Source organism: Jaculus jaculus, chromosome 4, assembly GCF_020740685.1.
Source record: "Jaculus jaculus isolate mJacJac1 chromosome 4, mJacJac1.mat.Y.cur, whole genome shotgun sequence".
In the NCBI taxonomy this organism is placed as follows: domain Eukaryota; kingdom Metazoa; phylum Chordata; class Mammalia; order Rodentia; family Dipodidae; genus Jaculus; species Jaculus jaculus.
This window is the reverse complement of record NC_059105.1, coordinates 74,000,338-74,016,881: the sequence shown is the minus strand read 5'-3', so window position 1 is coordinate 74,016,881 and position 16,544 is coordinate 74,000,338. Positions and strand designations below refer to the sequence as shown.

Sequence of the window (16,544 nt, the reverse complement as noted above, 5' to 3'; positions counted from 1 at the left end):
TATACTCATTTTAAAATGAAAGTGCATGCCTTTATGGATCATTTAACTTCCACCAAATGTCACAAGTGTTGGCTGTGCTAAGGGCCAAGAAGAGAGATGTAGGTGCTCATTGAAAAGCTCTGCAGTAAAACTTTTTCTGCTCTGCCTCCTTTCTTCTTGTCCTTTTTAAATAGGGCCCCAGTGAGTGTACTTTGTTGGTAAAATTGTATTTAGTATCATACTGCTTTTTTGAAGGGTAATCTGCAAATTAAAGCAATCCCTCATTCATGTGCAAACTTCCTAAAGGATGTTTCAATGTAATGATAATGTAAATGAGTTGAAGTATTTATGTTTTGGCTGCCAGATGCAGGAGTATAATTTTTATCTGCTTTATTTTAGGAAAAGGGGCACTGCTTTATGTATGAATTGACCAAAAACCCTTTTACAGTTAGAATGATAACCTTGGAGATTCCGTTTGTGTTTGCTTTTAAAATTCCTAGACTGAAAAAAAAAAAAAATAAGTGTAGTGTACACACATAAAAAAAAGAAAGAAAGGAAGGAAGGAAGGAAGAAAGAAAGGAAAAGATAGATGAATCTATGCTTTTTATGGCACACTTATCCAGAAAATTGATCTAGGGCCTTCCTTGACCTTGTAGTCCATTTTGTCCATTAGGATGTTATTCTTCCTCACATCTCCTCCAGATCAGCCATGAAACTTTGTTCAGGACATGTTCTTTAAATATGGTATGCACAATCCTACAGAGGAAGATAATGGCAACTAGCTCCTTTCATGCTTTTGTTAAATGAATGAAGCTCCTTTATCATGTGATAATGCCAATAAGTATAACCATTCTGTGGGATCTATTTACTGAGCCACTTGTTCTCTGACATAGTTCACAGTTTTGTGCACACATAGGTTAACCAACTTGTTTCGAGTTTAATCACTTCTATAGAAAGGTTAATAACTTTGTTACTTACATTTAGATTCTTCTTCTACCATTAAAACTGTAAGATAAGCTGGGTGTGGTGGCATAGGCCTTTAAACCCAGCACTCAGGAGGTAGAAAAGTAAGAGGATCACCAAGAATTCAAAGCCACCATGAGACTACATAGTGAATTCCAGGTCAGCCTAGGTTAGAGTGAGACCCTATCTCATAAAACAAACAACCAAACAAACAAACAAAAAGCTGGAAAATAATTTTACTATAAAAGCATGCTTGGCTTTTTGAAAGAAGGAAAAATCATACGATTATTGAGACATTCTTTCATACCTTAGTAAAAAATAGTTGGTAGCATTCCAGATTCATGAAAGATATTTTAGAGGAATGACATGTAAAATAGCATCCAACATATGAGATTGTTCACTCTTAAATAAATAGACGTACATACATAACACAGGAACTAGATAATGGGATTCCACCTCCCCACCAACACATATAACTTAAATCTTTATTCTTCAGAAAAGCATGATATTTCAGCTCCTTGGTATAATGGCTTATTTTTGCTAGCTTCTTGTGGAAAAGCAAGGTGAGTTTCCTTAGTCTGAATATTCCATTGCCTAGGTTCTTTAGAGAAAGTTGTCTGAGAGAAAGTGACAGTTGGGAATATAACCTTCCAAACAATTAAGGAGATTTAGCTGGAGTAAATAATGTATTGGAAAACCAACTGAGCAGCAACTAATTCCTCCAATTCCTATTAATTTTTTTAGTGTCTTGCCCCTCTTAGAAAATATGGTCTGTGACCTTATTTGAATATACTAAATTCCAACTTAGGCTATGTGGAGGCAAAAATGTGTAGGGAAGTTTGGAGGAAGCATTAGTTTTTATCATACACTAAGCAGTTGCCATGGGAAAGGTTTGCAGTAGAACAGTAATGAAGCAGGATAAATGGCTCTAGTTATCTTTAATGGTAGAACAAGATGGGCCAAAGACATTGTCTTTGAGGCACTGGAAAATGGCTACTCCATGACAGATATTGAAGGTCCTGCTATCTGTGGTCTGAAGCTTTGAACGATAGATCCACACTATACAATAAAATGATTATCTGTATCAATTAGCATGATGATAATGTTATTTTACATTTTGGCATATACCTTATTGAGATGGTAACACCAACAATATCTTTTCATATTAATGTGCCACTTGTGCCATAAGACCCTCCTAAACAAGTAAGGCTGTTGGAGCATTAGCATGGTTCACATAAAATGATCTGGCATTCCCTAGTGCATTTTATCAATTGGATCTATAGGCAAAATTTTACCATTTGTAGTGACCAAAGTAGTTCTATATTAAATATTTGATTTAAAATACATTTAATGCTATCACTTTTTAAAATCCTATTTTATTAAACTAGAACAGATCTTTCCCTCCCCAAATTTTATACATCATATACTAATTACATTTTCTTAAAAATATATCTTAACTTTATGAGAAATGAGTGTTCGTGTGAGAAATGTAATATGAAACCAAGTTTTCTCTCCTTTCTTCAGTCAATTGAGACTTAATTGTTATTTACATTCATTTGCTTTCTGAAAGAAGGACTATTAGTTTATCATTTTGCTGTTTCTTAATAATGACCACTGATGTGGGAATTAAGTAAGTATAGTATTAAAAATTAAAATATGAGTTACTGTGTTTTCATATTTATTAGATCATTAAGTAAAGTTTAATTCTTCCCTGTTCAACTCATATAGGTGTAAATAATGATTCAATGCTGAGTAGGACCTCAGCAGATCATCAGTAGAGAAAGTCCATTAAGTGACATTTTCATCAAATAGTTTCATATTTCTGAATTAAATGATTGTGATAGAAGGTATAATAACTACTCCTATATACTCTATATAATCATTTTATCATCCAATATGTTTACTTAAAGTTTCAATGTCACACAGTCCACTTACTTCCTAATAAGTAAGTCTATATAGTAACAAGAAAACCAAAATATTTACTTACCAAAATGAAGTATAGAACTTGTTAAACTGAGTCTATTTCCAGCTAGTTCATAATTTGCTTTCTTACTATGTAGTACTCCATATTTCCCAGTGTATGTTGCCCAGATTAGAACATAAACAGGCAATGTGTCATTGATAGCTCTTCATTAAGAGCACAAGTTTGACAGCTCTAAGTAGCTAATTCATCATAATTATGACCTCACCTAAAGATGAAGATTTCTGTTTTCCTAAGTTAATTCATTTTATTTGGGGGGGCTTTTAAACACATTTAACTGCTTTAATCCAAATAATTAACATTATAACATTTGCCTCACATGATTTTAACAAAGTCATTAAATTGATATCAAGAAAAGGGGTCTATATTTCAACATTATGGTTTAAAACTTTTTTTCATAAAATGCTGCAATGTGTACTTATCCTTGTCCTACATTAATACATACAGTAATAACTTCAATAAATATAAGGTTCATCAATATGAAACATGCATATCCATGATGTCACAAATACTAATTTGAATTCATACTATTAAATTTTATACCCAATATACTAGTGTTTTAAGTTGAGAAATGTTGAGTTTACTTGTGAATCATGAAAGAAATTGCTAGAGATCCTAGAAGAATAGGTACAGAGGACAGGATAAAGCCACTCGTTCACCCTGACATTGGAACATGAGGAAACCTACTTGGCCTTAATAAAATAGACACTGATATTGTGTGGTATCATGCAGCTTGGATTCTTTACCATTGTAAATGAAGCCCCACATGTGTGAGTATGTGCCAGTGACACATGTGGAGGCCCTGTGCTATTCCCTTTAAAGGGAAGGATGAGATTCTTACTACTTAGTGAAACAGTACATTCATTTATGTGGCAGCATATGCCTTTAATTCCAGCACTCAGGAGGCAGAGATATGAGGCTTGCTGTGAGTTTGAGGCCAGCCTGAGACTACATAATGAATGCCAGATCAGCCTGGGCTACTTATGCTTCAAGACCACGCCTTGATGAAATAAAAAATAATAATAAAATTTTTTAAAAGAGGGAAAATAGTGTCAAAATTATTTAACAGTAATTTTTCTGATTGCACTGATAGTTCACTCATAGCACCTCTTAATTCTGAATTCTTAGTAGTCTGTTTGGAAATAGTACTCCTCACCCAGTGTTATAATGTTGAGTTTCTGGCAAAAAAAAAAAAAAAAAAAAAAAAGCCGGGCCAAGAGCAGCTTGTGAGAGGAAATGGTTTATTTTAGCTTACAGACTTGAGTGGAAGCTCTTATGATGACAGGGGAAAACGATGGCATGAGCAGAGGGTGGACATCATCTCCTGGACAACATCAGGTAGACAACAGCAACAAGAGAGAGTGCCAAGCACTGGCAAGGGGGAAGCTGCCTGTAATAAGCCCACCCCCAACAATACATAACCTCCACGAGGCTCCTATTCCCAGATTCTCACAGCTGGGGACCTAACATTCAGAACACATAAGTTTATGAGGGTCATGTGAATCAAACCACCACACTCAGGAGTTACTGACCATCACAAAAACAGCTCAAAATCTTAAGTAACTTTGCTACTTTGCAACTAAGAAAGAATGATAGATGTACTCCCTGAATGTGGACGTTTCAGATGGAGATAGCAGAAGTCGTGAAGGCTGAGTAGTCCATGCACTCATTGCTCATTCATTTACCCAACACATATTAAGCACAAACGTTGGTGGATGGTGAAGAAGTATGACTTCTAGTTCCATTTAAAATAACAGAAAACATAGAAATGTCTTTTACAATAAGATTTCTTGAAGATAAGTACCAATTTTTTTTTTAGTTCTTTACAATTTCCATTTCCAACTGATTATGATAAATTGTGAGTAGATTAAGTTCTGATTTTGTCTAATATTTTTCTAATTTGAACAAGCTATTATTGAATAGGAACACTACTTGGTGACTTGTGCACTTAATGCAAAGCATCCTAACAATTTATACCTAGTGTTGTGGCATCATCTCTTGGTACAGAGTACAAGGCTCCTGCCGTCAGTTACTTCATAAGCATAGCAAGGAGACAAAGTCTCTCTCTGATGGAATTTAGCCCATGTTTCATCAAAGGCCAAAATGTATGATAAATCACATAAAGGCATAAAAACAGATCAGGAGAAAATGGAATGGAGGAAATGAGAATTCCATTTTTTGTTTCTTTGGGTTTTTGTTTTACTTTTTCTTAGAAGGAGTTTGTGAAAGGAAGGATTATTTCTGCAAAATAGTAAAGAAGGAATGGACAATGGGAACACAGGTCTCCTTGATGTCATTTAATAGATAGTGAAGAAGGAATGGGAAGTGAGGACACAAGACTCTCTGATGTTATTTCAAGTCTTAGCAAACAGATACTTGGCAGCAGGAGTGATAGCTGATGTTGGAGGGATCTTATGAAAACTTTTGAAGATTTTGAGCTAATTTCAGAAGCACGTTGGTGACTGCTCCCAGTCTAGTACAGTGCCAGCCTTCATTTTGTTAGGAAGACCTTCATTGGTATGTTCACTCACCCCTCCATTTCTCACCAATGTGTCTGGAGTACCTGCAAATACTCAGCAGGGATGCCACTCTGACACAGCCAGAGCATGAGGAGAACCCTGACTTTGGACCCATGTATTCCTTTAGGGCCACCACAAGTCTTTCCCAATTCTCTGTTTGTAGTATGATCCTCATTATTAAAAGAAATATGTTCCATTTCTTATTGTGTTCTGTGTATTGCTAGATGAGATGTGGCTAAGCTTCAATTTGTGTGATTACCTGTGTGCTATAACATCCGACAAATAACAAAACTTGTATTATCAGGTCTCTAAGATCCAGCAGCTTGATGTGAGTTAGATGGATTAAAATGAGAGGATGTCTCAATAGTAAATTACATGCATAAAACCAAAGTATGCCTATAAAAGAAGGAGCCAAATCTTTAAAAACAAAAGGATATGAAATTAGTAAAAAAAAAAAAAAAAACTGAAAAATCAGAATATTTGTAATATGTATTATTTTGATGTTCATCATAAAACAAAAGGCATTCAATTTTAATGGAAAACATATTATTACCTATCTAATAGTGTGATATGCCCAATGAGTAGAAAATCAACAATCTTCAAGCTTCTTACAACTTTTGACCTTTTTAACCAGTTAAAAGGTAACCATACTATTTCTAAGAAGGCAGGGTATCTAATATTTATGCAGTATGGTTGGTATTGTTTAGTTGCCTACGACATTTCAACATCATATATGTCATACGTAAATATTTTTTGTAAAAACCAATATGCTTAGTAAATATCTTATAAAAATCAAATTGTTTCAAAAATACAAAGGACTCATCTTCCTAGGAGAATGATTATATAAGTCTTATCCAAAATAAGAGTAGAGTCTTTCCAGAACTGACTGTAGCATCCCGTTGATTCCAGTTTACATAGCTCAGTGCTCATCTCGTCATGTGCTTACCTCATCCTGTTGATAAGTAGCTCTTTTCAGCCACACCATCTCCTAATGTTATGCACTGATGGTAATAACATTGTAACAGGTTCGAGAATGCTGTGGCCCAAACTACTCTGGTTCCATGTGGCACTCACACCTGGCCCTACATCATTCCTGTAGCACTTCAAGATCAGGTTTAAGGCTGGGATATCTTCTTTGTGCTGATCCCAAGAGTAACCTGACCTGACCAAAGCTTATGAATTTAGAGACTGAAGTCAACACTTTTCTTCTATACTTTCCTTTGGAAAATGTTTGATTTAACCTTAAGGAAAACAAAACAACAACCAAAGTTCCATTTCTGCTCTTGCCAACAGGACAGGTAAGAGTGCCAGAGTAACAAGTAGTTTCAAAATGCACAATAGAAAACAGGAGTGCATTGGCCAAAGAGAATGCGAAATATCAGCTATTGCTATCAAGCTAACAATGTGCTGCTCTTTTTGGAAATAGAAAATTCTAGAATGGATTTAATAACAACCAGTAGTATATGTTTTCATGTCAATGAAAAGTGGATAAATTTAGATTGTTGCTGTTTATGTGCATTTGATCAACTCTTTTCTGCATTTGACATGAAAATACAATTATGCAGCTTTTGTTGGATGGGTCACAATTTTAGAATAAAGTATACCACTTCTGAATGAATTGAACAAAGCAAGATCCCAGATGACCACAAGACTGGCAGCTGACATAAGCATTCTATAGGATTTTCTTTCAGAATCCCTATGCATGGGCCTAAACAAAAAATATTTTAGTTGTTAATGCCATATTTAAAGAAAAAAAATATGCTATAATATCGTACTGTGTCTAATCTTGTGACCTCCCACCTCTCCAAAGCAGATTGGCATTGTATCTATTCTTAAATTACAGATCAAGAAAATGCATACAGAAGACTAGGGGGGGTTACATCTTGTGAATTTTGATATTCAGATTAGAGGAAACATTTAAACCTATTCTGTGGGATTGATTTTCAGAAACTAAATGCAACTAGTTCATCTGAAGGCAGTACAGTTGACATAGGCGCTCCTGCCGAAGGAGAGCAGCCGGAGGTGGAGCCTGAAGAGTCTCTGGAACCTGAAGCGTGTTTTACAGAAGGTAAGCAAAGAAGGGGGACATGAGAACAGAAGCCTTCGCTGGCCAGCCGTCTCTTCTGCATGTATCTGTTTACCTCTCTTTCTATCATTTCTCTAATCACCTATGCCTATCTATAGCTAACCACTATTCATTTATTTGCTTTGCTTTGTCCATGTCAAAGCAAAGGATTTTTTTTTCTAAATATAAGGTTTATAAATGCTTCTAGTTTTCTGAGACTAAAATGTTCTACTCTAAGAAATGTTACTTCTCTGGCTTTTGTGTGTGTGTGTGTGTGTGTGTGTGTGTGCGCATGCGCGTGTGAGCACGCATGTGTGTGTGTGTGTGTGTGTGTGTGTGTGTGTGGCCTTCTAAATTTCCTAACAGGAGAGAAGGCCAGATTATATTTATCTTTCTTTGGGTTTAAAAACAAAAAAGGAGGGCTGGAGAGATGGCTTTACGGTTAAGCACTTGCCTGTGAAGTCTAAGGACCCCAGTTAGAGGCTCGATTTCCCAGGACCCACGTTAGCCAGATGCACAAGGGGGCGCACACATCTGGAGTTCGTTTGCAGTGGCTGGAGGCCCTGGCGCGTCCATTCTCTCCCTCTCTCTCTCTCTCTCTCTCTCTCTCTCTGTGTGTGTGTGTGTGTGTGTGTGTGTGTGTGTGTGTGTCTTTCTCTCCCTGTCTGTCACTGTCAAATAAATAAATAAAAATAAAGAAACAAAAAGGAAATGGCTGGACAGATTGCTTAGTGGCTAAGGCACTTGCCTGCAAAGCCAAGGAACCCATGTTCAATTCCTAGATGCACAAGGTAACACAAGTGTCTGGAGTTCATTTGCAGTGGCTAATGTGGCATTCTCTCTCTGTCTCTTTCTCTGTCTCTCTCTCTCTCTCTCTCTCTCTCTCTCTCTCTCTCTCAAATAAACAAATAATAAGAAAAAGAAAAGAAAAAGAAAGGAAAGAAGAGAAATTTAAAATTAAATGAAAGAAGTAATCTACCACTTACTGCGTGGTCATAATTACTAATCACTAATTGATAAATATATATTAAAATCTATTCTTGAATAAAAGTTACATGTATCAGCCATGGTCACATATTTCTATTATTTTTGAACCAAGAAGACAGATCATTATTCTACAGCTTTTCATCTGAGACAATGATGCAATAACCTCAAATGGATTCTCTAAAGGAAGCTACAATTTTATTTCAGCTGTGGATCAATCAATAATGTTGAGGCATTGTGGAGTCATCTCTCCAGCCCTTTGAGGGTATTTTATCACTTTAGAGACTTTTGTCTTGCCTATACAAGGATGAGAATGGGCCTCTTTTCTTTTTCTTTCACCTTTCCCTCCCTCTTCCCTTTCCCAGTGTGATCAGTCACATCATTTTTACTGCGTAGGTAAGGTACATAAACAAACTTCATACTGTAGCATCCATACTTTGGCTGTAGGCCGATAGATACTATGAAACTGAAATAAGTACCCACCCTTGCTGCATAGCCAGGTAAATGTGACTCATCAAAGCTACACTGTACAAAGGAGGGTGTTGTGGATTCCAGGCTTAATGCGTGTCTTGTACTGTTGCCTTTCCTTATTTCTGTCTGAGCCATGCTTCACTCCTAGGCTGTGCTGCCCCCTGACAGCCTGCTGTGTAGATTTCTTCCATTGAGCAGGGGTATCTCTGAATGGGCAGTGAGCACCTCTGACTACTAAGTTTATATTGCCAACTACAATAGCGACCTATGCTGGCAATCCCAGTACTTTGGAGGTTGAAACAGGACACTTGCTGAAGTTGTGAGGTCAGCCTGGCCTACATGAGTTCAAAGCTAGCCTGGGCTACATAGTAAGCTATATGTCAAAAAAATAATTAAAAAGTAGGGGTTGTGACGGCTGCTCAGTGGTTAGAAGTGTTTGCTTGCAAAGCCTGCCAGCCCAGGTTCCACCCCCCAATACCCACGTAAAGCTAGACACCAAAAGTGGCACATGTGCTTGGAGTTTGTTTGCAGCAGCAAGAGATCCTGTTGCATCCTCCACTCAGAAATAAATAAAGTGTATGCCTTTTATAATTAGAAAAAAAAATAATAATGTTGAGGCACAAACCCCCAAGGCACTCAGCTCTGAGCTGCCTGTTGCAACTTGATTCTGAAACTTTCCTCGCACTTATTTTGCTTGTTACAATTTCTCGGTTCTCACAGCCTCATGTTATAGATATGATTCTCACACATCAACACCAAATTCACTTTGTTCTATAAAGTTCATCAATTAACCTTTGTTGATGAAATTTGATATAAAATTATTTTGTGGTAATTGTTGTTTTCTGAAACTATAGAACTTGTAGAAAATCACTCCTGCATAAAAATAAAATTATTTTATAGCAAAGCTCTTTTGCATGTTATAGTATTATTCTTTTTTCCTGTATAAGTCTTTGGATATAGGAGCTGTTCAGCAAATCTTTGTTGAAAGACATTTGATCTGTTACTCCAGGAATTACACTAAGGTGCTTATTACATTGTTGCTAATAAGTAAAGCAACCTAGATATTTCATAGTGGTGAATAGTTATATAATTCTAGTAATCTTATTTAGAGAAAAGTATGAAAACTTTCATAAGTTTTTTTTTTCCTTATTGTAAGATAGGAGATGTCTAATTATAAATCAAATATATTATTGCATATAAAATAGATTTACACTCAAGAATAAAGCCTTAATGGAAATTGAACACTTTTTGCATTTTATTTTTCTATGTCTAAGTGTATTGTAAAGTATATAATAGTCATATGCACATAAAAATAAATATTTGTTGGAGAAATTATTAAGACCATGTTGATTTTGACTTCTGTAAGTGAAAAACCATCTTCATAATACAGTTGCTTTTAAATGTGCTATAAGATAATATTGTAGCTCCACTAACACAATGCATGAAGAGTAATTGTTTTGCTTCATTTGCTCTCATGTGCTTTAGACTGTGTGCGGAAGTTCAAGTGTTGCCAGATAAGCATAGAAGAAGGCAGAGGAAAGCTATGGTGGAACCTGAGGAAGACATGCTATAAGATAGTGGAGCACAACTGGTTTGAGACGTTCATTGTCTTCATGATTCTGCTCAGCAGTGGCGCTCTGGTAGGTGACGCGACACCTGCTCCAGGAACTTCCATTCAAAGCCCTTTGGTTTTCCCTCCAATGAACCTCACCTTGCCCACTTTTAAAATGGGCTGTCTGTGAAAGTGAATGGCAGCCCATGTTCTATATTTAGCCCAGTTTGTAATGTCCTAAAGTGACAACTTGTTTTAGTCTATAAGTCATCCTCAGATAAATTCAAACTCAGACGAGTAGTTTTCTTGTAATATTTAAAGAAGAATCTTTCTAACTTAGCCATCCTTGGCAGTTTTTCATAAGACTATGCTGACTTGATGTGGGAATATCCACTAAATACCGGGCTGATTATTGAAAGCCCATGTTGCAGGAACTCACCTGTCTTATTCAGACTGATTGCCTACTAGCAACCACAGTTAACAGTAACTGAAAGACTAACTTGATTTTTCAAAGTAAAAGCATTACAAACCTAGTTTGTGTCTGATTTCATTTAAGGAAATAAACAATTTGTCCAAACACTAATTAACATGAAAATGGAGTGACTCATTTTCCCACTTGATAATATAAATGAATTTTCATTTTTTAAATTTAAATTGTTTGCTGATGTGTTTGTGAATTGATTACATAAGGAGAGTGGCTATCTTATATCTGGAGGTCTCAAGATCTGGCTCTGATTTGACTAAGAATCGTTGATGTTTCTGTGTGCTCCACTCAGCAGGTCTGAGTTCTCACCAGTGACCAGGGCTCCTGCTGGCATAGCTCTTACCTTTCTGGTACTCTCATTATAGTTGACCAGTACTCACAAAGTTGCTGGCCTAGGGGCTGACTTTGGAGGGGGAGGTGGGGTTTCCAGCTTCAGCTCCACACCTAGCTAGCTCAAAAGCCACCTGGTCATAAAAGCCTAGATTCTCTCATTTAAAGAAAGAAAGAAAGAAAAAAAGAAAAGAAAAGAAAAGAAAAGAAAAGAAAAGAAAAGAAAAGAAGGAGGGAGGGAGGGGAGGGAGGGAGGGAGGGAAGGAAGGAAAGAAAGGGAGAGAGAAAGAAAGACAGACAGAAAGAAAGAAATGTTTTGTTCTTTATCCAAGCCACTCACTATGCCACCCTGATAATTCTTCCTATGAAAGGATTGAGTTAAATGTCCTTTTATTCTAGAAGGTTCAGGGACTCCTGTGGAATGTACTCCTGACCTTTCTTACCCTCGAGTTCTTCAAAATGATAGCAAAGGAAACTTCCAGATACATATACATCTGTAGGAGTCTGGGGATGGTGAAAGACAAATGACCCTCTGCCCAGGCTGAGGGAACTTCTTGTCTTATATTTGTACATTTCTAGGAGGTCAAAAGTCCGTATTTCTAGTCTTAGAAATGACTTTTTGGCCTGCATTAGAAAGTCTCTCATGGCTGTCAAGCGTTTGGGCGGTACTGTAGCACCAAAATTTAAAAGCAGGGCTGGAGAGATGGCTTAGTAGTTAAGGCACTTGCCTGAAAAGCTAAGGGACCCAGGTTCCATTCCTCAGGACCCACATAATCCAGATGCCCATGGCAGTACATGCTTCTGGAGTTTGTTAGCGGGTTGTGTTGGCACACACCTTTAATCTCAGCACTCAGGAGGTAGAGGTAGAAGGACCACCATGAGTTCAAGGCCACCCAGAAACTACATAGTGAATCATAGGTCAGCCTGGACTAGAGTGAACCCCTCCCTCAAAAAAAAAAAAATTTAGAAGCATGTGTCTCCCTTGATGGGTGGAAATGACTATGCACACCTCTTATATGCAGATAACTGCGAGGCCAAATCTGCAGGAAGAAGACAAAGCTCTCCAGAACTGTGCTTATGATGAAAGGCATGCTTTTGATGCTTATGATGACAGGCATGTTTTTCCCATGACACAAATTAGAAACTGTTTAAGACCTTGAAATTCAATCCATTTTTTTCCATAGGCGTTTGAAGATATATATATTGAGCAGCGAAAAACCATTAAGACCATGTTAGAATATGCTGACAAGGTTTTCACTTATATTTTCATCCTGGAAATGCTCCTGAAGTGGGTTGCATATGGTTTTCAAATGTATTTCACCAATGCCTGGTGCTGGTTAGACTTCCTGATTGTTGACGTGAGTATTCTGCAGTTCTCTGTTTCATTCCTTGGCAGGTGGTGGTAGGTACTGGTCCTCCTCAAGCCAGCTGGCTCATAGCAGTTCTCAGAAAATACAACATTGATCTAAATATAAACAATATTCTCTACTTTCCCAGTGAAAGGATGCCTACAGAATATTTTCCAAGTTAAATGCATAATTAAGTTGATAAGGGTCACTTAATAATTTAGTTCAAAATTAATATTCAGATTAGTACCTGAAATCCCAATTTATTTATAATTTCTCAAGGAAACATGAAAGTCCAGATAGAAAGATGCCAAACATTTGATTTGTATGATTAACCAATCATTTAAGAATTTATTAGTTTACATTGGTGCTAAATGTGGAGAACCAACATACGTAAGGGTTTTTAAATCGCTGAATATGGGACACATTATTCATAAATATACTATATAAAATATGCATGCATAATCACAAGTCTTGAAATGAGTCTACAGGAAATATTTAAAATAACATGTGCATGAACATTGCAATGAAAAAATGCACCAAACCTACCTACCACTCTTATTTTCCATGGGATCATACAACATTGCATTTCTTTTCCTTCCTTTTTTTTTCTTTTACTTAGCTGTGTTACATTGGTAACTATCCAATGCTCAATATTTATGCAAAGATAAAATCACTAATCAATATCACTTGAATATAAAGAAATTCTTAAGATAAAGTAGTTTTCTAGTAGTTTACCCAATATATTTTAACATCTATTATTTTAGGTTTCAGAAACTATCATGATCACATGTCAATTGGTCAATACTTTCTTTTAAATATAATATGCTTACTAATTATCATCTATTCTTTTATGATTCTGCAAATATAAATATCATTTTTAAAGCTCTAAAGGAGCTGAAAGTCAACCAATGAGGACTGGTATGTGTCCAATGGCAAGTGGGCACATTGGAAGTACTATCTACTTCACTTGAGCCAAGTCTTCACAGGGGAACAGAGAATGAGCCACAGTCTGAGGGAAGAGTGTCAGCTGGTCCAGATGAGAGAAGGGTGCTATTGTGTTACAATACTGATGCCTGAGACATGGAGTGCTACAAGAAACCAGAAGTCCTTGAGGGTAAACACAGAGAGTCAGGGGAGAGATTAGGGGAAGATTTATATGTGGAAGGTAATGTAAGAAAGATGTAAACAAAGAGTGTGAGGAACCCAGGATGCCAATCAAAGAAATGTGAACTTACAGATTTAGTACAAAGGGAGGCATTAGTCAGTTAAACAGAGGAAAGTCACAAGACTAGCTTGCTCTCTTATGAAGAGAAGTTGGTGAGTTTATCATTTGTATTAGTTCCCTTTTTATTGCTGTTGACCAAATACCTGGCCAGAGGCAACGTGAAAAAGGAAAGAGTTTGTTTTGTCTTATATTGCAAGAGGATATAGTCCATGACGGCAGAAAGGCCTAAAAGGCTGGCTCCTACACAGCCAGGATGCAGAGAATAGGAAGCGAGACCCCAGTAATGAAGCATTAAGGCCTACATCCAGGGACCCACTTCCTCCAAGAGTCCACCTTCCAAAGGTTCCACAACCATCCTACAGAGCATTACCAGCTAGAAACCAATTTTTTTTTTTCAAACACATGAGCTTATGTGGGACATTTTACATTCAAACGCCAACAGATGGGATGGAAAGGGGTTATTTAAAATGAAAAGGACTGGTTAGAAGCTTGCTGCAACTTTAGCTGCACACATGACATGGGGTAGCAGAATTTACCACTTCTTTAATTATCTGATAGTGCTGTGCTTACTCACAACATTTTCATGTGTCTAACTTTTATCTTTCATCCCTTAACGGATGCCTGTCTCTTTTTGGTTCTGTCTGCAGAGAAGGTAAAGTACTACAGGTGCATCTGTTTTATATTCAGAAAGTCTCCATGACTCATGATTATACCATCATTGTGTGCTCCACTTATCTGTAAAGAGCAGACTTACAAAGCCTCAAAGTTCACATTGTAGGGAAACTGTAGATAAATCACTGAAGATAAAATTTTGTAACTAATCCTAAATTCAGAGGTTTCATTTTCAGATTACATGAGCAAAATATTTTAAGTAAATAAAGTTTTTTAAGTTTACTTATTTTATTATGTATTTATTTGAAAGAGGGAAAGAGACAAGGAGAGAGAGAGAGAGATTGAGAGAATGGGTACGCCAGGGCCTCCAACCACTGCAAACAAACTCCAGACGCATGCACCACCTTGTGCATCTGACTTATGTGGATCCTGGGAAATCGAACCTGGGCCCTTTGGCTTAGCAGGCATGCACTTTGACCATTAAGCCATCCCTCCAGTCCCAAATACAGTTTTTGTAAAATTCTCTATGTACTTCACTTTTCTTTAAAAAATATTTTTAAGTTTTTTATGAACACCATAGTATACTACATATTGATTTCTGTTAACCTGCTTTTAAAATTCAGGTTCATTTTAGGATAACTTGTCTTCTGGGTTTATATAATATTAATGAGCCTTCTTTCAGGTCTGAAAAGTCTTAAAACATTTTAGTTGCACCTATAATAAATTGTTCTTTCATTTTTTTTAGCTGAGAAATAAGTGACATTTAGAATTTTTACCAATTGTGTTAGTAATCTGGAGGGAGTAAGGAAACATCCTTGTAATTTTTAGCAATGCTAAAATCTCTTTTAGCTCACTAATTTCAATCAGCCTAATTAGTGGTGCTTCTTAAAATATAGTTCACAGATCAACATCTCGTGGCCTTATCAGGGAACTTGAAGAAATGCAAATTCTCAGGCCTTGCCCCAAACCTCCTTTATCAAGCTCTGCCAGAAGCCATTGGGGGATTTGAAAACACCAAGAATTACTAGTGTATTGCATAGAACAAGGGTGAGCTGGGTATAGACAGTATTGTCTGTAAGTAAGAAAACTGTACTGTTCTCTCTGTCTAGGTCTCACTGGTCAGTTTAACAGCAAATGCCTTGGGCTATTCAGAACTTGGAGCTATTAAATCCCTCAGAACACTGAGAGCCCTGAGGCCCCTGAGAGCCTTATCCCGGTTTGAGGGAATGAGGGTAAGATCAAATGTGTTAAAATTTGCTGAAATTATGCTTAAGAGCAACCTGAAACTCTGTATCTTAGCAATGACAAAACCTATTAGGGCTTGTTTCTTTCCCATTCATATTTACAAAACCCATCCATCAGTAATATTTATCCGACATCTAATATGTAGCATTGTACACACAGAATGCAATGCCTATAATCCTAATTACTGCATTTTCTCTCAGTAGACAATGTCTATCATGTTGCTCATGTTGCTAGTCTGAATCCGGACCAATTATCTCCATTCTATCTATAAATATGCATGCAGGGAGTCTTACTATAATTTAAAACCTCAAAATCCTGACTCATCATTTCTTCGCTGCTCTGTGTAATAATGTATTTGGAGCCTTTTGAAGTCTGAATCTGGCCTTTTCTTTTTCAAACACATGCAGAGGTGTCTAAAAGGTAGGTCATCTATGGAAACCTAATGCCCCCTTAAAAGGTGGTACAAAGAAGCCGTGAGGGTTCTATGCTGACATTTGTCATTCCCTGGGGGCATAAAGCCTAAGACCACAGCTCTCACCACCCAGAACATGACTGTGCTCTTTCCATGATGTTAGCTGTTAAAAAAAAAAAAAAAAAAAAAAAAAAACACCAAGACTTTAAAAAGGATGCTTGGTGATATTTAAAAACACTTGTCTGGGCTGAAGAGATTGCTTAGCTGTTAAGGGGCTTGCCTGCAAAGCCAAAGGATCAAGGTTCAATTCCCCAGGACCCACGTAAGACAGATGCACAAGATGGCGCATGCATCTGGAGTTCGTTTGCAGCAA

The 16,544-nt window shown here is 36.9% G+C and overlaps 1 protein-coding gene across 5 annotated transcripts in view; it reads left to right on the top strand.

The window, feature by feature from the left end:
• Positions 1-16,544, top strand: part of Scn2a (sodium voltage-gated channel alpha subunit 2) — a 140,917-nt gene that overhangs the window by 105,092 nt on the left and 19,281 nt on the right. For all 5 annotated transcript variants that reach the window (XM_004651906.2, XM_004651907.2, XM_045146903.1 and 2 more), the window contains 4 exons: positions 7,390-7,510; positions 10,448-10,602; positions 12,513-12,686; positions 15,624-15,746. In XM_004651906.2, the coding sequence (XP_004651963.2) occupies positions 7,390-7,510; positions 10,448-10,602; positions 12,513-12,686; positions 15,624-15,746 (573 nt within the window). The remainder of the gene's footprint in view (positions 1-7,389; positions 7,511-10,447; positions 10,603-12,512; positions 12,687-15,623; positions 15,747-16,544) is intronic.